Source organism: Lutra lutra, chromosome 17 (assembly GCF_902655055.1).
Source record: "Lutra lutra chromosome 17, mLutLut1.2, whole genome shotgun sequence".
Lineage (NCBI taxonomy): Eukaryota > Metazoa > Chordata > Mammalia > Carnivora > Mustelidae > Lutra > Lutra lutra.
The window spans coordinates 11,635,434-11,660,869 of record NC_062294.1 but is presented as its reverse complement, the minus strand read 5'-3'; the positions used below and the strand labels follow the sequence as shown (position 1 = coordinate 11,660,869).

The following is a 25,436-nucleotide window of genomic DNA, read 5'->3' as shown; positions in this document are numbered from 1 at the left end:
AGGGCAAACACGTTAGGGTGCTCTCTGACTCATCCGCCTTCTCGCTCCGCACCTTGGAGCACAGCAAGAACAGCAAACCCACCGCGCCAACAACCCAGGGTGCTCTCGCAGCTGCTGTCCTAATCTAGGTGGCTGCTGTCCTAATCTAGATGGGCTCAGCACCGTTTATTCGGGGGGATTCCAGATCATTTCTCAACCCCGAAGAGGCGCCGGCTCTCGCACCGCTGCTGCGGCCCAGAGGCTGAGACAAAGAACCGCGGGAGGGAGCGCGGGCTGGAGGCCTCAGGACCCGGAAGGTGAGGGGCAGTGAGCAGAGAACAATGCCTGGAGGATGCCACGTGGCAGGACTGGCGTCTCAGTCTGGGCTGTGGCTTCTGCGGGTCTGGATGTCCTTGCCCTGACCAGAGCGCTGTGTTGTCTTACCTTGCAGGACTTCCCCGTTACTCCTGTATCCTGCACAGGACCGTAACCGAGGCCTCACAGCCACCTTTCCTGATGCTGGGCCGAAGGGCTCTCTGGTCATTTCAAAAATCCTTTATTGGAGTGGATGTGAACAGACAATGTGTTCCAATGCAGCCAGTAAACTACCTTGCTGAGTAGTAAGGTCCATGGCCCCCTAACTATGCAGTGTTGAGGATGAGGGCTTGGTTGCCATGAGCTTCTGACCACGTATCCGAGGACTGGATGGGGGAACCCCAGGTGTGTCATTAGCTCATCTCAACCTTACTATGAGGTAGTAGGTGTTCCTTGTACCATTTACAGACCAGAAAACAGAGGCTCAGAAAGCCCAGCTGTGGTCAAGGTCACAAGGCTGGTACGTGTGCAGGGAGGGACTGGCTCCCAGTCCTTCGGAACACTACCTTCCCCTAAACCTGTCCATGTTACTCAGGACACCCTGACAAACATATCCCAAAAGCAAACAGTGGGGTTTACTACTTTATTACTATTAAGTTCGGAATTTAAATTTTCCTAAGGAGCATACAAAAGTCTTCTGCAGTCTTCTTTGACTCACAAAAGAATTGCTGAGGCGGGGGCACATCTTAAACTGACTTGAAGCTTTGGGAAGAGGAAACAAATATCTCTAATTCAGCAATAATACATGCTTATTTTCAGCCTAACCTTACATTAGTAAGTGGAAATTCCGTTCAGAGAGAGGAAGAGGGCAGGAGAGAAGCAGCAGCGGATCAAGAACAAAACTGCCAGGGACTTGGCATTCCACCCACCCTCGTGAGCCTCCCTCCCTTGGTCTCTGGGGCAAGGCCGACTCCAGAACAGGCCCCAGAAATCCACCTAGGGTGGCCGGCTCTCCTCCCGGGGGCCAGTGCAGGCAGGCTGGGACGTGCGGGCCTGGCTGGTGGCCTTTGCAGGAGAACAAAGGGAAGGCCAGTGCTGTCCTCATCTTCACCAGCCTCTCGCAGGACCAACTTTTATTTTTATTTTTTTCAAGGACAAACTTTTAAAAGTAAAATGGATGAAACCACGTGGGGTCAAGATACAAAGACAGAAATTCAACGTAGAAAAAAGACCTTGCTGGGAAACAGCTGGATGAGAAACACCAGAAACGTTTCACAGACGCACCAGAAGCTCACATTGTAAACGGGATTAAGCTGCTATTGGTTTCCCGCATTAACATCAGGGTTTCATTTTGCTCAGCCGGAGATCTCGCTCGATTTCAAACTGCCTGTGGTCCACTCGGTCTAGAAAAGCCTTCCGTTCAATGTATCTGGAAGAAAATATAAGATGTTTGTGAGCAGACTTCTGTAGGAGAAAACCGTCTCCCCTGCACTGTCCGGCCCCCAGGTATCCCCTTGACCGGCGGGCTCCCCGAGTTAGAGCAAATGCAAACAGATGACCACATCTGGTGCCCGGAGTGACCACCCACAACTCGCCCAGGATCACCCAAACCACTCGCATTTGGTCTAAACAATGATGCTTCTGGCTCCGAGGTCACTGCAAGTAAAATGGAAAAGAGAAAGCAACCACCTGTCTGGGGGTTCAGCAGCAGGAATATGCGATGGTTTTATAACAAGTTTTTAGGTACAGAAGAACACGGGCTGAGTCAAGCGTGGACTCAGTGGGGGCCCCTGTTACCCATCAGCTGGGCCACGCTGGTCAAGGGCTCAACATCTCTCAGCCTCATTTTTCTCAAGAGCAGTGAGCCGTGTTTCTTGGTCTCGGTGGTGGGCTGAGATGGTTGGGGAGAGGAAAGTACACATCCTGCCTATCTACAGTACATCAAACCGAGAAAAGGAGCATCTGACAGTGGAAGAAACAGGGCTTTGTAGGAATGACTTTCTGGGGCTGTCATGACGCTCCGGTGGGCACATAAAGCGCTCACTTTAAAGGGATTCCACTGCCTTCAATGCTCTCCTTCCTTCCCCTGCTCCTCTCCAGTGCCCTCTGCCCACTTGGATCCAGAAGAGGCCTCCCCGAAATTTCTCTAGGGGAATGAGAGCCAGAGCGGCCACCCAGAGTCCACCTACAGGGGCCCCTTAAAAGGCCGGTGCTCGGCATCCGGGGCCAGGTTCAGCAGTCACGGCTTCCCCAGGTCCTCCCAGGCGGGATGGGAAGGAAGGAGGCGCAGGGCAGAAGCGGGCAGAGGAGGAGCGGCTGGCAGCTTAACGAGACACAGCTGCATCTTAATGTACCTTCTTGCCATAAAGTGGGCCATGTCCTGCCTGGCGTGGGGGTGGGGGGCGGTTCTCTTCTGCTAATTAATCTACTGAGAGCAAAACTGCCATTGAAAATAGCAGACATAATTGAATCTCTGCACTCATTTTTCTTTTGTTACACTGTGTAGAACGTGCATCTGTCATTACAAGGTCATTATGTTTATGGCAACAATGTCAGCAGGCTCAGGAGCCTGTATTTCTTGGCTGGGTTCGGGGCCTGCTTGCCCTCCTGGGCTGCCCTGCGAGCTGTGGCCCGTCCCCACAACTTCCCGCAGAGCCAGAGGTGGCTCTGAGTTCAAACCCTGACTGCCACTGGCCAGCTGTGGGACTCTGCATAAACCACATAACTCTGCCAATTCTGTTTCCTAATCTGCCAAGAGAAGAAAAGAAAACGAATCACCATCCATACTCTGGAGGGCTGCTGTGTGCACTGAACGAAACTGTCCACTGTCGGGAGCAGATGCTCCAGAAAATGCTTTCACTGTTGTTTTGGGAAGCCAGCTTCTGCCAGGGTCCTGAGGACAACAGATCCCAGAGGGGAGCAGCCAGGTCTCTTGATGGGTATTATCAGCGACCAGGTCAGGGATCAGGAATAAGCTGATGTGTCCACACCGCCAATCAGAGGCCAGAATGGCTGGAAACAAACAGTAGGACCTGCTCCTGGGTTTGACATAAGCCCTCAAATTTATGTCATCGATTTAGCCATCAGACTTAGCCACTGAAGCGCAGGACGCCTGGCTAAATGGAAATTTCAGGTTCCCCGGCAGACAGGAAAGCCACAGACACCATGGACCCCCTTTTGATAAAGAGAGGCGACAAGGCGGGCTGCAGCGGGGAAGCAGACAGCCGACAACTCGCTTGCCTTCCACCCATCACCAAGGGGGTCGTGATTCTCGGGGTGGGGGCTGCTAAGCAAAATGGACCAAAGGGCTCGGCCACACTACAACCACCGTCCTTCCCCACCGTGGTTCCCCAGCCCTGGGTGAAGGTCGAGATGGGAATCAGTACTTTGATAGCCCTAACTGCCCCTTGAAGTTCAGCAGGAAAGAAAGGGTGCACCCTGGCTAGAGAGGAATTTAGGACGTGTTTCAAGAGAATCACTACCCAGCGCTATCTGTCAGAGTGCGTGGAGGGAAGGAAGAAGAAGTATGTGGCTTTGAGCATTTATGGTCCTTCTTGATTGTCCTCGAAGGAGGAAATGAGACTTCAATGAGGATCTCACTGAGCATGAATGACGGCCTGGCCGGTTCCTGGAGCAGTGCCAGGTCCACCCGACTTGGAGACTCTCAAGACTGAAGCCAGGCTGGGGGCTACGCAGGCAGGTGCAGGCAGAGCTCAGGTTCAGGGGAGGATTCAGGCAGCCAGGAGGGGCGCATGTGCAGAACACAACTGAATTCTCGAGGGCGACCCAGACAAAGGCCATCAAGGCAGGCCGGGCGACTTCATCTCCCCATTCAGAGCCATGTGCAGCTGCTAACAGCATCCAGCCAAGAGCTGCCCAGGAACCAAACTTCTATCAGACACGGACCACCCGCTTCCCGCCTCCCCCCATCGCCGGCAGAGACAGGAAAGGTGCCGAGGATGAGACGGCTCTGATATTTACTATTTGTTTGCATTGGGCAAGATACGTAATTTCTGTGCCTTATTTTTCTTCTCTGTCAAACAGGAATAAAAATGATAGCACCCCGAGGACAGTGCAGTGAGCCTGTGGGAAGGGCTCTGTAAACAATAAAGAACAGCTGAGCACTGAGGGTTCTCGCTTCCCATTTCTGACCTGACTGCATCACTACCAAGCCTCATACCCCGGGACAGCTGCAACAGGGGCCAGGAGACAAAGGGTTTGTGGGGCAGCCGCCTCCTCCAAGGTGGCCCAGGTAGATGGCCTACTTAAATCGTGCTTCAGGAAGTTTCAGGCACCCTAAGTGGGTTATAGCCCCAGAACACAGGCATCAGCTGACGAGAGCAGGGGTACCTTTCTGGCCTGGGCCTGGCACTCCTGGGGGCCCAGCCTGATTGGGCCCAGTCCGCTGGGGAGCTGGGGGCTGTGGGTGGGGGACATCATCCCTTCCTGTCACTACTGCTCTATGTGGCCCATTTACGAGGAAGTGGCTCTTTCGTTAATCAAACATGCTAATAGCACCAAAACCTAAGGGACTTTCTAGCTTTTCCTTTCAGAACCAGGTTAGATACAACAGGTTCTGGCATCTTTTGATCTTCCGACCCAAATTACTTTTCTGGTACCAACTGTTTGAGATCCAGGCCAACAAGGAGGGATAGTATGCGACCTGGAAACCTCTTGAGGCCCAGAGTAGAAGAATGGTGACTTTAATGAAGTTTCTCCCTCTGCTTTCCTCCCATCTCACCAGATGCCGGTGCTGAGAGCATGACGCCTGGGGTCATGGAGGGAGACTGGAGAAAAAACGATTTTCTCTGGGCTCTCCTTCATGCCTCTCCACATCACAAACACACCTGGTTTCCAAACATCTTGCTCCCTGACCCTCAATTTGCTTGCCAGCGGCAGCCAAGCCCAGGCCTGCAGTCCGCTCAGGCACTGTGCCACGCAGGCCTGCTGGCCTCTGGCTCGGCTGGCCGTGCCCGCTGCCGGGGAAGCGGTGTGGTCAGGGATGGGGCTGGAGGCAGCAAGTGCTAAACGCTGCTCCAGAAATGCTGGGCCGGCCGGGGGGGTCTGGGGCTCAGGGCAAGAGCAGCGGCTCTTTGCTGGGCGGACGACTGACCGTCGTGGGTACGGGCATTTTAAATGACTGCTGCCTGGGCAGAGACATCACTTTGATGGATCGATCGTCCCCTCTTCTCTGGAGGGGCTGATTCTTGTCCCACTGGGTTCCATAACAAAGTCATGACTGTCTGGGGGCCACTGGGTCAGGCATCTTGACAGTGAGGTGGCTCAGCACCTGCTCTGTGCGGGGTCCTCTTCTGGAGGCTCACTGCATACGGAATAGGAGATGACGACACACTCCAACACAGTGACATGACTGACGGTTCCTGGGTGGCGGGGGGCGGTTATTCTAGAGAGTGGTATCCAAGTCAAACCCTGAGGACAAGAGTGTGGCATCATGGAGAAGGAGCTGGAGGAGCCCTACAGAGGCTGAGCCATCATAAGCAGGGCAGAAGGGGGTATGAGGTGGGCAGGGAAAGCTCCGGAAGGGCCTAGAATGCTAGGGGAAGGAGCTGAACACTGACTGCTAGGGCTGCTGGGGGCTTCCAGCAGGGAACAGAGGAAAAGTAGTTTGCATTAAAAAAAATCCTACTAGTAGGGGGCGCCTGGGTGGCTCAGTGGGTTAAAACCTCTGCCTTCAGCTCAGGTCATGATCCCAGGGTCCTGGGATCAAGCCCCACATCGGGCTCTCTCCTCGGCGGGGAGCCTGCTTCCCCCCCACCCCTCTCTGCCTGCCTCTCTGCCTACTTGTGATCTCTGTCTGTCAAATAAATAAATAAATCTTAAAAAAAAAAAATCCTACTAGCTACTGTGGTGGAGCAGGGAAGGAAGGGGATGGACAGACAGAAGCAAGGACCACGACAGATGTCTATGGCCTGTACTAGAGTGGTGGCAGTGAGGCTGGTCAGAGGGTATGGACTAAAGTATTTTACGATACGACTGTCTACTGGCTTTTCAGCATGTGAACTGAAAGAGGAAAGCAAGGATGACTCTTAGGTTTTTAACAGTTGGGGGGATGGTAATGGTGTCATTTTCTGAGAAGTCCAAGGAAAGAGAGTTCATGGAAAGAAGGGCAAGTATCTGGTTTTGCAGGCTAAGTTGGCTTTGTGTCTTGGACATCAAATGGAGATGTCAACCCAACAGTTGGTATGGGAGTCTGGAGCTCAGTGGAATGGTTGTGCAGGGGAGAGCTTTTCTGGGAGTCAGCAGAACGCGGCACCTAAGCTGTGGAACAAGTGAGCTCTGCAGGGCGGGGGTGGTCTGCAGGGAATGCAAGGACAGACAGCTACCCAGAGCTCAGCCCTGGGACTTCCCAAGTTTAAAAGCCCAGGGAAGGAGGAGGGAATAGCCAGGGAGGCTGGAAGGATATGCCCCCAAGCCATATTTGCCACCTCTGTGGAAAGCAATCCTGAAGGGTTGACAGGAAGGCATCATGAGGGAATTTAAAGGAATAAGGCACCCAGCTTCCCATCTGCAGTGACGCCCCTGACAGTGTGGTCAGGAACGGCAGATGGGAGAAAGAAGAGTGAGCAGAGGACTCCCGATATTTATACACACACCAGACAACTCCTGTTCTCATTTAATTCTCATCATAAACTTGAGAGGTATAGTATACTGAAGACTTTCCGCTTTATAGACGAAGACATGGGCTACAGCACACGGCAGATTGGTAGCAGAGCCAGGATTTAAATTCAACTGCAGTTTTCTTTTTTTCTTAGATTAATCTGAGAGAGACAGAGAGAGAGATGGAGCACACGAGCGAGTTGGGGTGGGGAGGGGCAGAAGGAGAGAGAGTCTCTCCAGACTTCCCACTGAGCGAAGAGCCCAATACAGGGCTTAATCTCACACCCTGAGATCGTGACCTGAGCTGAAATCAAGAGTCGGACACCTGACCAACCGCACCACCCAGGCGCCCCAGTTTCAATTCAGTTTTGCCATAAAATGTAACACAGATTAAAGTGAATAAAATGGGGAAGGCAAACGCCCCGTCATAAAGCAAGTGCTCTTGTGGCCATCGGCAGGTGAAGAAACGGAATGCAGGAAGCCCGGAGGAGGCCCCTGCATAACTCTCCCGCCGATGCCAGCCCAGCCAGGTGCGAGCTTGCTTGCATTTAAAGGTTCTGTGCTCTCAACATTATGGCCTAGTTGTGCCTAATTCTGAACTTGACATAAGCAGACTTATACTGTGAATTCTTCTGTGACTTCTTTCATAAAGTGAGTCAACAGATGCACTACTTTTGCCTGTTTTTGACCTTTATATAAATGAGATCATGCTGTGTGAACTCGGCGTTACCATGTTATTGAAATTTATTCGTCGTTCCAATTGCTAAAGAGTATCCCCATCTATAAACTGTTAAACCCTGAGGCCCAAAATGGTGTCACGTAGGTTAAAATCCCAAGTCAGTCAACCCAGACTTAATACCTAACCTCACTGCAGTTTCAACCCTCCAGGAATGTAACCTTTCACCGGTCAGTCAGGAATTTTCTGGTCAGCACCGATAAGGTTATATGTCACATGGGCCTTCATCCTCCAAAGGAAGGTGGGGTAATCCACCTACTAAAACCCGTTTGTCCCCAGATGGAGGTGACCTCACCTGAAATAATCCTTCTTTCTATTTATGACTTCCTTGTCCTGCCTTTAACAGCCTTTCCCTTTCTGCAGCCCTCTGGCACTCCCCTCTACCTGGTAGATGCTTGTGTGTGTATTTCAAGATGGCAAAACTACCTTTAAAATAACTGGACCTGAGCGCCTGGGTGTCTCAGTGGGTTAAGCCGCTGCCTTCGGCTCAGGTCATGATCTCAGGGTCCTGGGATCGAGGCCCGCATCGGGCTCTCTGCTCAGCAGGGAGCCTGCTTCCCTCTCTCTCTCTCTCTGCCTGCCTCTCCGTCTACTTGTGATCTCTCTCTGTCAAATAAATAAATAAAATCTTTAAAAAAAAATAAAAAAATAAAATAAAATAACTGGACGATGATAACCCAATACTGACCAATATGCTTCAAATTCTATCCGGTCTTTACAAAGGGAAAGGTGTGTTAGCATTGACTGAATTGGAGTTAGTACCAAAACATAAAAAGCATGACATGAGCTTTTGCTCTCAATCCAATCTTACTTTACTCAGGACTGTGTAACAGGAATATTTTTACCACCCTTTATGACTCGAATTCTTGTATAAGAGATTAATTTAACTTTGGTACTTGTGAAAAGGTCTTACAGACAGCAGAATTCAATCAACACTCATAGGGAGCTCTGCTGAGATGTTACCAAGTACAACTTCCCCACTTCTTGGCTTCTTGGCTTCAGCAAAGAGGACTTTTACTCTAGGGGATGCCCTTGGGACTCTCCACATACTCCCTCAGAGTATCCCCTCTCCGGTAGTGCCTTTGCTGTGGCTGGAATCTGTGTAAGAGAATTCGGGGGCCTGACTTGCCTCTGCCCAGACATACCTTACAGGTTTGGTTCTTGTCCTTCCTTTCCTTCAACACTGTGGCACTCACTGGGCACACTTCTCCGGAGGAATCTTCTTGCCTTCTTGACATTCCTGGTTTTGAACCTGGCTCTCTAGTTATGTATGTGTTGGAAAGGCTCAGCCAGCAGCTCTTGCTCTCATTGCTAGAATTTCGAAGCTACAGTCTAGTGATTCTCAACCCTGGCTGTGCATCAGAAGCACCCGAGGAGTGAGTTAAAGATACAAGTCTCTGTGACTCTCGACTCAGCAGCTCTACGTAGGAGTGGCCTTGTCACCCCAACTCTGAAACCAGCCCCCCAGGACAATTCTCATGCTAAGCCGAGGTAAGAACCAGAGCTACACGCTGTTCCCTGGAAGTTTGGGCCCCTTTAATCTTCTTGCAAAAGCTGGGAAAGGCAAGTGAGTGGAGGTGTGGGGGCGGGCACTAGAGGGAAGGTGAGAAGAGCCCAAGGCAGAGCAAAGAAGTCATCAGATCTCCACTGGAAAAACACAATCAGATGGGTCGAACCGTCTGGTGCGGGTAAGAATCTCAGAGAAGGTGGGGAAAGCAGGGCGCTTAAAAGCTCTTAGTAGTTCCTGAACCCAGTTACGTGATTTTCCATTGCCTGAAAAGTTCTCACCATTGGGCAGATGTCCTTTTAATCTTGTTTTCTCTTCCAGTCTACATATTATTAGCTCTGCTTATCTTCAACGGCACCACTCCCTACTTTTATAAGACCTCTATTAACCTGAGCAGAAAGAACATTGTCCGACCCATATAATCAATACTCAGAAGACCAATAAAGCGTCATACACACTGGCAGGTCCCTGCTGCCTTAGATCATCGGGCGGATGTGGAGAAGAGGAAGGAGCTGTGAGCAACCAGAGCAGAGTCAAAGACGAAGAGGTCTGGGGCAGACCTCAGAGGCCTTCTCTAGTAACCGCGGCTCCTGCCTGTGCTTTGTCCTGGGCCTTCCTCAGAGGACCCTGGCACTTCTGCCTCTGCCCTGTGGCATTCCATCTTCGATAGACTGATTCAGAAGTCTGATGGTGAACTAAGCCCATAAAGTCATTTAACAGAAAACAATTTTAAACATACTGATCAGCTTCTAAGTTCATTCAAATAACCTCGAAGCCAAAGTTAGAAATGTGACCCAGAAAATAAACTTCTCACCTGTCTGTATTATAACTTAGCTGACGCAGAACCTAATGACTACCACTTAATGTACGCTTTGTGCTCTGCAAAGCATGTTATGTGCTCCATGTGCATTACACGTATGCATCATACACGTGCTACACACGTTATCAGGAGAGCCTCACACTCGCCCCCAGTGCGGTATCATTACCCCAATTCGCAGGCAAAGGAACTGAGCTTCAGAAATGCTCTGTGTGCTGCAGGGAGAGCCCTTCCTGGTGAGGGGCTGGGGCAGGGAGGACCCAGACTGACAGCCACATGACACTTTTCACCGTTAGCAGAATGGAGTGATGAACTTGAGCCACAGACCCTGTTCTGCAGTAACTTTGCTTCTGAGCTCCTCCTGAGGTTCCTAAGTGCTCACTGAACACTGCCTTTCTCGATATTCTGGACTACAGAGTGTATCGACAGCCTCTTCGTATTCCAAAGTGAAGAGGAGGGGTGCAAGTGACAGCCAGGGGCCGTGTGAGGGCTGGCATGTCATACAGGTTGGAGCCCCAGCCTGGGCCACAATGACACAGACAGAAACAATCTGCAATAAGACGACAACATCCAGGTACTCTGTTGGCTCTGCTCTGGAAGCCCGGGGCCGGTCTGGCTTCAGAAGACCAAATCACTCTGATCAGGCCAAGGCTGATACGGCGAGCCAGATATGAACATGTGACAAACGAGGTGACTTATAGTTCACCGGAGCTGCCTGTCATTCGGCGAGCTCGGCTTGGCAAATATGATTGACCCGAGAGTGGGGCTGTTCCCATACTGCACCCCCAGGGTTCTTTTCTCACCCACAGCACCACCCCACGTTAGAACAGAGCTTTGCCAACAAACTGACAAAATTCGCTTCACCATGAAAAGTGCATGCTTACTTAAACTGGGTGGCCTGTCTACAATCAACTATTTCAGATTTTTTGAGTGTTCAGAGCAGTAGAATCTACTAGTTCTTACCCCTCCTTCCCTCGATTATGGATGGCTAGTTCCTCGCCAATGCCCTCTTCCTCCTTGAAGCTCTCCCAGTCCAATTTGGACTTTTCCAGGGTGCTCATCTTCTGCTTCTTGGCTCCAATTTTCCCCAAAAGGCTGCTCATGCCACTTGATCTTTTTAACCTAGAGAAAGTGAAAAAATGAAATGTGTACCACATAAGAACTATTAAACTTTTAATCCATGTCTTGTACTGGTTGGCACGGAGTCCCCTAGATTCGGGCTATTTATCTTAATGGAAACCATTTTTGTATGTAGGGCACTTCCTGTCTGCTGTGGAGAGCACTCTAAGTAGACCGGAATTCGGATGCACTTTTCCCACCTACCAACTCTGACTGCTCCAAGGACCCAGGGAAAGGAAACCCTGCAGCCCTCTGTAAGCTCTGTAGGACAGGTCTGTGCTCGCAGGCAGGGAGAAGCACAGCATGAGTCAGACACGCTTTGGAATCACATGCCTACGTTCATATTCCAGCTCTGTGTGACTTCAGGCTACTGAACTGCATCTGCCCTGGCTTCCTATCACCTACCGAGTGAACAGTGACTCAGAGGGCTGCAGTGTATTTTTTTTTTAAATATTTTATTTATTTATTTGACAGAGATCACAAGCAGGCAGAGAGAGAGGGGGGGAAGCAGGCTCCCCACTGAGCAGAGAGCCCGATGTGGGGCTCGATCCCAGGACCCTGAGATCATGACCTGAGCCGAAGGCAGAGGCTTTAACCCACTGAGCCACCCAGGCGTCCATGCAGTGTATTTTCTATGTCAAGTGCTTTATGACAGCACCTGGCACAGAGTAAAGGTATAATAAATGCCAGCCACCCTGAGTCAGTCATCATTCATGCCCTCAAACCCCAGGGAATGCTCATAAGAGAAAGAGAAACAGATCCCAACACTGATGGGCAAAAAGTCACAGTATCTCAAAAGGACTCTTAAGGTCAGTTTCTTTTCCACTCCTGTGAGTCAGAACCCTGGGTTTTCCCAGGAGGTGGAGAACATTCCTCACCCTGAAACGAGGGAATATATAGCCTGTGTTCCCCTTGCTGGTGACATGATCATGGACTGTGGGAGAAACTCCACATGCCCAAGTTCAAGTCTTGGCAGGTCATGTTTCCAGTCATTGTTAAATGCAGGAGGAAAAATAAGGAAAACAGAATGTACCTAGTTAGTAAGAAGGTGGTATTAGGGGAAAGAACTATGGAAGGGACATGGCCCTTGGTTTCTTTAGGAAACTAAAATTTGTCATATGCCACTATGCAGGAAAGTTTGGAAGTGACTTCCTGTTTTCCTGGGAAATGTAAGAGAGTCAAACGTGTACAACTGTGAGCTAGCATCACAAGGCCTTCTGATAACATCAACAGTAATAACCTTTCACTTGCCTACAATGCTAATTCTCGAGGTGCTTTATTCACGATTTTCTCATCGTCCTCTCACAATGGCCTATGAAGGAGGACCACTGAGCTCTGGATAGCGGGAAGAGACTTTGAGGGGATCTAGTGTCGCACTACCCCTTCTGGACCCCACCTCCCTGCAGCACAGGGCCAGTGAAGGATGCCCCGTTCCTGCTCAAGAGCGAGCAAACAGGCCAGTGTCCACACTGAACACATGACTCTCGGGGCTGAACCATGACCCTCCACACCCTCGTCCTATTCATGCTGGTCGGGAGGATGTCTGCTTCCCTGTTTTGGGCATTTCCCACCACACGCTGTTAGCTTAGCACCGACTGAGAACAGGCTGGGCAGGCATCATCATTCTCATTTTGAGTTGGACAAATAAACAGAGTTCAGAGAGGTTAAATGACACAACAAAGGTCAAGCCAATAGGAAACGCGGAACCAGGACAAAGCAAGGTCTTTCTGACTCCCAGCCTGGTGCCCTGTGCCGTCTCACGACTAAGCTAGAACTCCTCGGAGATATCTCCTCACAGCTATTTTACCTTCCGGTTTGCTTAACAATCTTCCACATGGCTCTCTATGAGCTTTCAGTTCACATCTTCTAAAAATTCGTTTGTAGATAACTCACTCCCTATACCAATCTCTCATCTAAGCGTGCGCGCGCACACGCGCGCACACACACACACACACACACACGCACACAGGCTGTATTTACCAGGAGCAGAGCATGAGTGATGACAGAGAAACTCATTATGTGTCCCCTGCTCTCCCTGTTACAGCCTCTCCCCCGGAGAACTGCAATCTCTCCACTGGTCTCCCTGACTTCTCTTCTGTCCCACACTCACTCACCGGCTCACCCTCACATCCCTTCCACATACTGTCATTAGGGTGATTTTTCTAGAACAGAAACCTTATCGTGTCTTTCTGCTTCAATGTGTCCTCCCTGACTCCTTATTTGCTCTTACAATGAAGACTACGCCCCTTCCCTTGTGAACTTCTTCCTGATCTTCTCTCGCCACATCTACCCTTGCCATCTAAGCGTCAACTGTACAGTCCTGAACCTACAGTTCATCTCCCATTCATCTGGTCTTATCTCAGCCTAGAGGCCACTTCCTCCAGGAAGCCTCCTGGGACCCTGTCCCAATCTCTGGATGAGATGCCTCGCAGTGGTGTTTCTAGTGCACTCAGTCCTTCTCCCATTAGGCACCGATCCCTCCCTTAGCAGATGCTTAAGGACTCAGATTCCAGCTGCCGCCATACTGGCCAATTCTGTGCAAGTTCAGAGTCAGTGCCGACAAGATGCACCAAAAGCACACACCTTGAGGCTTTCCTCTGCTGCCTGCAGGGGCTCCTCTGACCCTGCCTAAAGTCAGAAGCACTGCCTGGGCAGGTGATGGGAGTTCATGGCATTGGGGCCACCCTCATGGAGGACAGGGGCTATGGCTACAGAGCCCAGCCTCCTGTCCTCACTCAGGCAATTCTAAGGGGACCTCTGAATGCTTCTCAGAAGTTCTGGTGGCAAGGAACCCTTGCAGTCCTGGAAACACACTCTCGTATTGGCTTTCCCTCCTTCTCAACCTCACTCCCTCTACCTCCTCATGCCTACTTCCCAAGGACGGTTCCCAGTGAATGACCTACACTAACAGACTTACCTAAGGTTGTGCTCTGAAGGGAATCAACAAGATGCTTAGTAGCAACACTATTTTCCCTCTCTCTCTGAGGGCACATAAGCTCTGGGTCGCCAAATCTCTCTACAGCACATGGACTGAGTTGCACAACAGCAGGAATTCAATAATGTCACTCGGATCACATAAGTAGAGGCAGAGAATCAGATTTCTGTAGTTTAAATAAAAGGTGTTCAGAACACTTTTAAATTGGGGGATCCTAAGGGGTGTAATTTCTATTTCCACTCATTCACCAATCAGCTCATAACAATCTAGAATTTCTGCTTTTACCTGGGCAGCCCCCTCGGTTCTGTACACCATCTCCCACTCCCAGCCTATAGCTCTGATGGCATTCCCAAATTATACCACCTTTCTGACAAAGTACTTCAAGAAGCCTAAGAAAATGATCTTTTGCTCCAAAGCAGTGAAGACAGTTCCAGAAAAGTAAAAAGCCATAAACCCCCATTGCCTGTTCACCGCTAAACATCAGCAAATTGTCACCAGTGCTCAGACGCTTTAAGGGAAAGCTTTCAGGTCTGCCTTCATTGGCTCATGAACGTGGTTTGTGATTTCCTAATCTGACAGTCTCAAAAGCAAAATTACCTGTCTTGTTTGTATTTGAGGCTAAATCAAAGTGAATGACATATTCACAGCAGTAGCCAAAACATGTCGAGGCTCATCATGACTGAGAGCCCATATTTCCTGGAACCTGGCACGTGGGGTCCCTGCAGGCTTTCCAGCACTCACACTCAGCACCCCCTTCACATGGGGCTCCCGTGGCACAATCACTCCATCACAGCTTTCTGGATGGCACATTTACCATGACCTTGGTCCTATCTCTGCCTTGAGGGTTCATCTATCGGGCATACAGGAAAGAGCACGGCTAAGAGCACTGCAGCGCTGCCCAGAGCTGCCAGAGAGGAGGGAGGCCAGCAGCACCAGCCTCCCCCAGGCCTCTGGCAGCTGTGGAGATGGGGAGGTCAGAATTCCAGGGGAGGGGCGCCTGGGTGGCTCAGTGGGTTAAGCCGCTGCCTTCGGCTCAGGTCATGATCTCAGGGTCCTGGGATCGAGTCCCGCATCGGGCTCTCTGCTCTGCGGGGAGCCTGCTTCCTCCTCTCTCTCTGTCTGCCTCTCTGCCTACTTGTGATCTCTGTCAAATAAATAAATAAAATATTAAAAAAAAAAAAAAAGAATTCCAGGGGAGACCGCTCTGCTGTCAGCAGGAACTGGTGCATTTTGAGGCACCACCACAGGAGAACCCCCGATTTCTCTATTTTTTGGATCCTAAGCCACAAGGGCAAGGTATGACCATAGAGTTGGCTTTGATAGACCACCCCCAACCCCCAGCCATGGATTTTCCGGACTAGGGTCTAAAGTGTGGTGTGCTGTGCCACAGAAGCCCACAGTATTTCATTCAGGAGACTCTTCATCCACCTGTTATAAGGCAAAGTCCAAAGAAATGCACCATCCACTTGCCCACCGGCAGATTCCATCCATAATGTTATACTCAGACATGGCCAGCACTTTGCTGCCTAGATGTTTCCAATATTAACAATGGCATTTCAACCACCTCTTCCTGAAGGTCACAGTCCTCTACTGACCCAAGACTAAGCCTGTCCAAGCGGCATGGGCTCTGCTCGCCTCTGCTCTAAGCAGCAGGCTTTCATGCCACAAGAGCATGGTTGAGGGCAGTGGGCATGCTGGTGAAAAGAGGCTCCCACTAACACTTCTTTTTTTTTTTTTTTTTAAGATTTTATTTATTTGAAAGAGAGAGAGAGAAGGAGCAGGTGGAAGGACAGAAGGTGAAGCAGGCTCTCTGCTGAGCAAGGAGCCTGATGCGGGACTGGATCCCAGGATCATGGGCTGAGCCTGGGATCATGGCCTCAGCCGAAGGCAGACACTTAACCGACTGAGCTACCTGGGCGCCCCAAGCCCTTCTTTCTTACGCATTGTGTCTAGTCATCCCTCAATAAGCAATTATCGTCAATTCCCTTTCCACAGCACCCAGCCCAACGTTCTGTGCTGCACTAGACACGAATGAAGACCTCACACACAGATTCAGGACTCAAAAAAGTAAAGGGACAAAATAAAGGCAAAATAAAGTCATCTTTTTCCTTTCTGAATTCAAAGTTTATGGTGATAGTTTGCTAAAAATTCTTCTACTCCTCTTTAGCACCAGAAATGTAAGTTTAACAAAATTCACTGCAACCAAGTGATAAACTCTATCCTGTGGAGTCTGTCAGAAAGATATTATAGTAACTTGTTGTCTTTGTTCCAGCCCCATAAGTGCGGACTCAGATTTACTCAACCAATTCGTTTTGTAGCCACCATCAAGACGCTCTGGACCCTGCTGTTTATTTACAAGAGGGGCTGCGGGGCACCTGGGTGGCTCAGTCCTTGGGCGTCTGCCTTAAGCTCAGGTCATGATCCCAGGATCCTGGGATCAAGCCCCACATTGGGCTCCCTGCTCAGTGGGAAGCCTGCTTCTCCCTCTTCCATTCCCCCTGTTTGTGTTCCCTCTCTCACTGTGTCTCTCTCTGTCAAATAAATAATAAAAATAAAATCTTAAAAAAAAAAAAAAAAGAGGTGCTGGAAAGGAGCCGGGAAAAGTACTTAAGTGGAAAAAGAGGATGACAGGACACTGCAATTGTCTATGAAGGAAAAGGGGCGCATCTTTCCCCAAGATCTTTAAAAATTGGCCTCAGGCACCCAGCCAGCCACAGAACAGAATTTTAGGTTTGGGAGTGAATTTAGAGTCCGTCATTCATTGTACTCCTCCAACAGATTACTGAAAAATGACTGTATCCCAGACATTGTGCTTGGAACTGGGGACACACACATATATAAGGCATGATCTCTGGCTTGGAAGCGACGATGTAATAGAGGAGATTGTCATATGGACTAATTATAACGACAGACTGTGAGGGCACAAAAGAGGGACCACCTGAGAGGCTGTTTAATTCAATCTCCATATATCAGAGATGAATCAACTAAGATCCAAGAAGGTTAAGAAAACTGCCCGAGTTCCCACGGGGAGATATGGGACTAGTACTCAGTGCTTTTGACCTCCAGCCTGTCTTTTCCACTTGGCTGATGCTGGAGCTGGGGACAACCAGCCTCTGGGGACCGTTCCGCACTTTAACGTCTATGATTGCTAATTTGGGGGGGGTGGCATTCTCACTTCCCGTTGTCCTGCTCCCTGTACACAGCGCCTGTGTCTTACTCATTGCCGCCTGACTCACAGCGTGGCACGAAGCCTTGCTGTACTACATGTTCAGTGAACTGAATCACCGTGATTTGACAATGGGCTTATCCAAATGAGTTTTTTTTCTCGTAACAAAGAGTCAATGCTGCACTTAAACGGACAAGCCAGAAAAGGTAGTGCAGAAGGGGACCAGCAAGGATAGGGTCAACACACGTACAAGGAAGCACTAGTGACCTTTACTTAGAACTTCAGCACGAAGTGCCTGGCTCCACCATGCCTTCCGTCTCGTAACTTGCATAACCACTAAAATGCAAATTATTTGGAACAAAGATTCTTTGGCATAGATACGCAGTTTCCTTAGTATTTGTCATCTGTTTACAAGGCAGGAGTAGATTTTTTTGGTAACTCACACATGGACTATTTTCCAGAGCCGTACAACGGGTCTGGAACTGGCATGCTACTCCCTGAGAAACGGGAAGAAAGTTTGCATTGATGATTCTTCGGTCGAGTTGTCTGCTTGGAACCACTGTTCTCTCTTAGACCTTCTTTGGACTTAGCTGAAATCTGTAGGAATGAAAAGCAAAGCCCGATTCCCTGGGCCAGTTTCACGCCTCACCTGTGCAAATCTCTAAGCAATCGCCCCAAAGCCCAAGACCAGAGCACTCAGGGAAACGGCCTGGAAGCCAGGAGTACAATAGGGAGAAGGTTTAAATCGCGTTCACTTCCCAATATTGTGCTGGCAGTATTCTATGGGACACTGAGCTCAGGAAAGTAGAAAATACTAACTTGGACAAGAAGTTCCAAAAGATTTTAAAACATTTTGTGGCTAAAAAATTGTCAGTACTCTTGAATCTATTATTAACATTGATACAGTGCCAGCCCTTCCTTCCCCACCAAAGTGGCATCTCTCAGCAAAAGGGGACATAAAGGCCAGCAAATGGTAGCAGCTTCAGTGTTTACACAAATAGCAAGGATCTGCCACTCAATTCTACTGCTCTTACACCAGTCCAAGAATGAAGTATACTTAAGTCTGTCTGATTCTTTTTTTTTAAATTTTATTTATTTGACAGAGAGAGCGAGAGATACAAGCAGGCAGAGCAGAAGAGGGAGAGGGAGAAGCAGGGTCCCCACTTAGCAGGGAGCCTAATGTGGGGCTCAATCCCAGGACCCTGGGATCATGACCTGAGCCAAAGGCAGTTGCCTAACCAACTGAGCCACCCAGGCGCCCCAAGTCTGTCTGATTTGATTTCAGCTGTGCCACATCTTTAAAACATGTCTCTGAAACAAACCTGGTTATTTTCGTGGCAAAGTCCTGGATTTTCATCTCTTCTGAAACAATGTATTACAGAAAGCGCTTTCTAGCTCTTGCTTCCTTGTCTGTGGAGCACAGAGGCGGCTTGTGCCTTGCTCTGGCCTCTCAGCTAATGCTGGAAGGCCAATCACTCCAGCTGACGTGGTTCTGCTGACACAGACAGCTCTTCCTGGAGAGGACGCACCATCCCTTCAGTCAGCCATGAAGTGTTCTCCTCTACCTGCACCGTCTCCTGCTCATTCTTGTAATCAAGGCCATTCACCTTGAGACAAGTAACTGGGGTTAGGGGCTCTGTAGTGACAATGAAAAGGACTTTTTTTGGGGGGCAAGCTTTTTTTTTCTGGGATCTGCTGGACACTGTTTATTAGCATCACACGCCAAGAGAAAGTTAATGTCCCTTTTCTCTGTGAAGAACAGTCCTCTACTGGTCTATTGTGCGCGGAAACCAGCCAGCTCAGTGAGCTTGGGACTCTTGCCATGAAGGGCCATTTTTTTTTTTTTTTAATTGTTGTTTGTTTTTATTAATCTGCCTAGTGCAGACCTTTCAAAGAAGGTCAAAGTTAGACGACTGTTCAGGAGGAACAGGTCCTTCCCCGCCGGCCACCCTTCCTTGGTGCCCAGGGCGTCTGCAGTGCTCAGTTCACAGGTAAGACGCAGAGAGAAACCTACTGGGAAACCCACAAGGTCTTGTACTGCAGCTGGGAGAGCGGGAGTTTGAGTGTGAGCTTGAACGTGAAGGACCATCCCACCATGGCTTCTGAGGGGTGGGTGATGGCAGCTCTCAGCACAACTCTGGTGTGGTCTGGCAGAAACTCTCAACTTTCCAGTCTGAAAAATGTCACGCTGACAGAAAACTTGAAAGCAGAGAACAACTATTATCTGAATGCCCTTTGCTTAGTTTCGCTCATTATCAACATTTTGTCACATTTGCTTTCTCTCCCCCCGCTCCGCCGCTTTCTCTATTTAAATGTTCTTTTTTGGAGGCGTGAGACCACTTTTAAGTTGCAGACATCATGCCACTTCAACAGGACACCTCACACTGCATGCAAGGACTGTGACGCCGATACAACAGTGTCATCCAAAGTCCCTGCTCACATTCCCCTCACTGCCTCTCCAGATGGCCTTGACAGTCATCCCGTGCCCTCCTTCCAGGCACTACATCTGAGGTCTCCTTGGCCTCCTTTACCTTTTCATTTAGCACAGTCTCCTGCCTTGTCTTCTGTTTGGTTTCCGGTCTTTGATGCCACTGCCAGTTTCTGGAGTCCAGGTTGGCAGTCTTACGGAATATTGCTCTGTTAGGGTTTGTCTGTTTCTTACGCCAAGTAGGCAGGAAGGGGAGGCTGGGGCCATTTACTAGGCCGTCACCCAGTGATGGGTGCAGCGGGTCCACCCTGGAATCTGATGCTCCCTGTGGTCCACTGGCGCAGGTGGGGACTGCTGGAGCCCTCACCTGTAAAGGTATTCTCTCCCTTCTGCAACAAATCTGTAATTAATGCGTAACACGTAGGATAGTATTCTCAGATGTTCAGGAAGTTCTGACTGCTACTTAATTCTGGTACCTCACTCTATAAGTGCCTGGCAATGTCTCAGGACAGACTGAGGCGGAAAAAGTGAAGGATCCTATCTGAAGGCGAAATATTTGGGAAATCTCGAAGGGATCAGGAAAGTCTCTGAAAAGTGGAAGAGCAGTAGCTAGAGAAAAGGCCAAGGGTTACAGGATCGTCAGCAGAGTCCTAAACTGGACAGGCCAATGGTGAGCACAGAGATCTCTGGCCAATATGGAGGCATTCACTTAGGTACCTGGATACTCTTCGTAAGGGTCTGGGGGCCTGCTATGCCTAAGGGTTAAGTGGCAGAAGTCAGTGGCAAAAAACAGAAACAATACCTTCTGGCTGGCCCACCAGACCTCTAGGAAACGATACTCCTGAATTTCCTTTCTCCTTTGTTCCACCCCCTGTGGTTTCATCTCACTCCCCATGGAGGAGATAACGCCACATCCCTTCCTGCCTTTGCTCCGGCAATTTCCTTCCTTACACTATTCCCATGGTGGGGGTCACGGCAGAGCAAGGAAGGGCCTCCATCATTTTGTAGCAGCTGGGGAGTGAAGAAGGCCTGCCTTTCCAAGGTGGAAACCTTTAGTTTAGTGGGAATGGGGACGATGCCGGGGAGGGAGATGTTCTTCCCTGAGGTGCAAACTGCTGTTGCTTTCATTTGTATGATTGGGCACAGCTGGGAAGAATAATTTATTGACCAACACAAATAGACCAGTTACAGTTCTGAGGCAGGATTTTAAAGGAATTATTAAATACAGCTTCTAAGGGAGCCCATAGTGACATTTTTCTTTAGGCAGTTGAGCCTGGGAGCTCAAGTGAGGAGGGCACAGGTGTTTTCCAGATCCTGGCTCTACACAGGCTCCCAGCCAACAGCAGCCAGAGGCAAAGAAAAGAGGCAGAAGCAGGACCTGGCCGCTAGCAGTCAATGCCCTCTCGGAAGGACAGCCTTGGTGGCTTTCTCCTGTGACAGTGCTAAGCCACTGTGGGTCTGCGGACCACCTGCCTGGTCTGAGAGCAGGAGCCACACTCAGCCAGATCACTCCCATCAGGAAACGTAGTTGAGCAAACACCACATCTCTCAAACCAGCCACCATGAGAAGCAAAGCACAGGGCACTGAAGATAAATGTGCCTCAATTATGGATTGTTTGGCTAATTGCTGATTAGGGACTTGGCATGCTTTCCCAAACCGCAGCGCTCTGCCGCTGCTTTGACTTTCAGCTTTATTCCCTCCCCGGCAGGTCTCTATCTCCTCAGGAAAATGGCAGGATGTCAACGTAAAATAAATGTTAAATTCCTGGGCACCTCCCAGATGGAGATCAGGTTAAAGATTCAGGATGTGGGGGTGTCCTCAGAGCAGAAATATTCCTTTTGTTTTACATCACGGGGACTTCATGGGATAGGAGTCACGCCTGCGCTGCTCTCACAGACATGGCTAGGCACACGACCACATGGCTTTCAATGAACTCGTGCGCACTGGCTACCATACGTCTTGCGAAATGACTCCCCCTCCGTTCCAAACTTCCCACGGCTCCTGAAGAAGTATGCTACATTCCAAATGCGAGGACATAGAAGTTGGACACAGCTGGGATTCCTGACACCTCAAAGTTCTGTCTGGAGGGGAGTACTCTTTATGGTCCTTTCACCTGATGAGGCTGAAGTGATAAGAAAGGTCATTTCTCAGCGCTTGGCACTCCTTCTTGGGGCCCTGATGCCAGATTTCTCTCACAGTGGTGTCTGCAACATTCCTGGCTCACTCCGTAGCCAGGGTACCTTCTGGAGCCTCCCAGAAGCTGCAATCCTGTGAACCTCAATGGGCAACTCCAAGAGGCTTAGACTCCAACCTCCCTACCTCCTCAGGGCTGCTCCCACCTGTCCTCAAAAAGCATCAGCAAACCAGCACCAGCAGCTTCCCTGTCAGGCACCCTCTCAATCCAGCGCTTAGGAGCCCTTGGGAAGCAATTACCTGCACACGGCGATCAAAAGAATGGGGCTGTTTCAGCCCGAGCCCAGGATGTCACTTTGCTAAGGCAGAGCAGCAGATTTCAACAAAGAGAAACGTCTGTTCCCACGGAGTTTGGTAGAGAAAGCAGAAGACTTTCTTTATACTGTACGCAGGAAATGGTTTTCATAGAAGCTAACCACAGCTGGGCAATCTGTACAACCACAACATAGTTTCTCTTTAATAAATGGAAGATTTTACCCATTGCATCACTAACCACCAAAAAGAATTCCCACCCTCCATCTCTCAGGCAAGAGAAAGCGTAAGTCATCTCTCTTTCCTTTATCTGCCAGCCAAGGATTGCTAGAGCAGCTTTTTCATTCAGAAATGAGGCTTGTTCTACAAGGTTCTGTGACCCAACCCTACTGATGAGTGATACATGAACCCTGAACAAATTCAGTTTCTTCGTGTTCTGGGGTCCCCTCACAGCATGTGCCAAATGACCATGATCCACCATGGGTCAATGGCCAAAAGGTCTGAAAAAGGCGCTTTAGCAACTGCTGGCTGAGAGATGAGGGTCTGCTAAAACAGGGCTGGCCAACCCTGCCATTAAGAGATGGCTTGAGGAAATCAGAACAGGACTACAGCTCTGACCTGTAGCTCCTCGCCCCCAAGCCAGCAGAGCAGCCTGTGAGAGTCTGCACCCCTCTCCTGGGATGACGGGTGGAGGGGTGTGGGGGTGGACAGGGGCTTCATGATGCCCTTCCTGTCCCTGTGAGGCTCAGCGCTCGTTCAGCAGACTGCGTGCGTTTTCACGGCCCAGATGAAGAAAGGAGGCTTGGCGCTGGGAAACACGGACGCTCTCATCTGAAGGCTACAGCTCAAATGAAAACAAGCAAGGACACCGAAACAAAACCCCAAAACTACCCAGCTGTACTGGGGAAGAGGTTTCCTTGAAGAGTGAAGATAATGGAGCCAATAACCCAAATACAGAAGCTACTAAATTTACTAGGATTTTCAGAGTGCTGGAAAATCTGATGACCAATCACTTCTCATTCTCAGCTAATACTTTTAAAAACCACTTTACTGAGATATAATTCACGTACTAAAGAATTTACCCGTTTAAGTAAGCAAGTCGGTGGGCCTTAGTATTATCAGTTATGCAGCCATTACCACAACCTAATTTTAGAACATTCTGTCATGCCCTTAAAAAAAAACCTCATACCCATCAGCAGCATCCCCATGTCCCCAGGCTTAGGCAACCACGAATCTACTTTCTCTATTGATTTGCTTATTCTTTCAACTAATACTCTTTAAAAAAAGATTTATTTATTTATCCGAGGGTGGGGAGGGGTGGAGGGAGAGGGAGAGATAGAATCTCAAGCAGGCTCTGAGCTGAGTGCACAGCCTGATGTAGGACTCTATCTCGAGACCCTGAGATCATGACCTGGGTCAAAACCAGGAGTCGGAAGCTCAACTGATGGCACCACCCAGGCGCCCCACCCCCTCAACTCTTACTTCTAAATTCTAGGTTTAAGACTATCTTAAAGCCTTCAGGAGCAACATGTTTCTCAGTCTGTACTTACTACATCTTCCTACAGGAAATGCACTGAAACTCCCAATCCGTCCCTTATGTTGACAGTCACACAGAAATTCTATGGCGGTGGGCGGGGGGGGGGGGGGCGGGCAGGAAAATCAGAAATATAGACTTGAGATGAGAACACTGGAGTATCTGAGCACTGCCTGGATGGCCAAGTCCCGCACATCACCAGCGCTAGTCTGGATCTGTTTATAAAATGGTGGGGCATGTTGGCTTGGCACTTGGTGCAGAAACCTGCCTTTACCATTTAATTTTTGTTGTTTTTAAATCCCAGGCGAGTTAATTTCTCTGAGCCGTAACTAACCAATTAGTAAAATGAAGATAATAATAACTGCCTTGAAGCATGACGATTACATGAGATCTTCATCAAGTCACCCCTTGTTCGCTGGGCGCCTTGCGTGTGCCAGACTGCTGGCCGCTGGAGAGAGAGACATAGGTTTCTTAGGCTTATTTGATTCTCTCACGCAAGACAGATATATAAGCAGCTAATTACATTAGGAGAAAACTGCTGCTTAGTGCATTAGGAGCGTGAAGGCTGCGGAGGGGGGTGGGGGTGTCTGAAGGACGAGATGGAATTTGCCAGGAGGACAAGCTGGGACAGAGAAATCCAGGAGATTTAAATAATGCCCGCAGTGCACGTGAAAGTACTTAGCACAACGCCTGGCACAGAGCAGATAATCAGGATTTCCTGTTGTCCCCACTTTTACTCTCGTAAGTCCTTGAAAAGATGCTCTAAAATCCAGAAAGAAATTACAATCTTGCTGTTGCCAGAGAAAAATCAGTGGGTCTGGTGCTTGAGTTGCTTGCTCTTTTTCTGAGGCTAATTCAGCTGCGACAGCAAGGAGATTTCCAAATTTTGATTTCTTCCCCCACCCCCAAACTTTTCATCTTGAAAAATTTCAAACCCAAGAAAAGCTCATCTCCTTAATCTAGAGCAGTCCCCCGGCCTGTAGAACAGTCCCCAGTTTGGACCTGCCTGGTTGGTAACCTCAGCTTCTTCGAAGGCACCTGGGAGTTCTCGGGCACTGATGCCCGGACGGCTCTTCTCCGTCTACACCCGCTTCCTGAGCGACCTCATCCAGGCCCAAGGCTTACATACCGGTTCTAGGCCTCTACCCGTGGTGTCTTTCTTATCCTTGGCCCAGCCCTCTGTCCCGAACTCTGGCCTGCTACACGCTCCCGCGCAGGGGACCCCGCCTGCAGCAGCCTGCCACATCCTGGCGGAGGGCGACGACACATGGCCGTGCTTAACTGTCAGCCCTCCTCCTCTCCTGGGACTACCCCCACCATCCCGCCTCAGGCACGGGTCCACCGTGTAAGGCCTTCGAACCCCGCCGCCCCCAGCGGCCCTCAATACCCCCTTCCCAGACAGTGTCTTGGTTACTTCCTCATCGCTGTCCAGTCTCGGCTCACCCGACTGTCCTAGCCCACTCTTCAGCCTCACCCCACACTCCCGATCCCCTCCCTGCCTCAGATTTCCCTTCCCGCCCTAACACTTAGCATTTTCTGACACAGCGTGTCGTTTGTTGTCATGTGTACTGTCTAGCTCCGTGCTGGAAAGGAGACTCCACAAAGCTGGAACCAACGTGTGTTTTGTTCACTGAGAGAACCCGAGCACCTGGCACAGCGCCACGCACATGGCAGGCACCTGATATTTATTAAAAGATCGTATGAATATTAAGAAAACATAGCAACTTCACACATTATAAATAGTTTCCAATAATGATACCTACTAAAGTAACAGTTCTCTGTGCTGGCTAACCTCAGAGCTGCTGCCCGCCTTTGGCTAGGTTTTCTATGGAACCT

At 49.8% G+C, this 25,436-nt stretch overlaps 1 protein-coding gene across 3 annotated transcripts in view; it reads right to left on the bottom strand.

The window, feature by feature from the left end:
- The window catches only part of CFDP1 (craniofacial development protein 1), a 127,320-nt gene that overhangs the window by 1,321 nt on the left and 100,563 nt on the right, over window positions 1-25,436 (bottom strand). For 2 of the 3 annotated variants that reach the window (XM_047711367.1, XM_047711369.1), the window contains 2 exons: window positions 10,936-11,094; window positions 1,396-1,723 (listed from right to left, as the gene is read on the bottom strand). In XM_047711367.1, the coding sequence (XP_047567323.1) occupies window positions 1,633-1,723; window positions 10,936-11,094 (250 nt within the window). In that variant the 3' untranslated portion in view covers window positions 1,396-1,632. Of the gene's footprint in view, window positions 1-1,395; window positions 1,724-10,935; window positions 11,095-25,436 lie in introns of those variants that run through there. The other variant, XM_047711368.1, reaches the window with a different exon arrangement.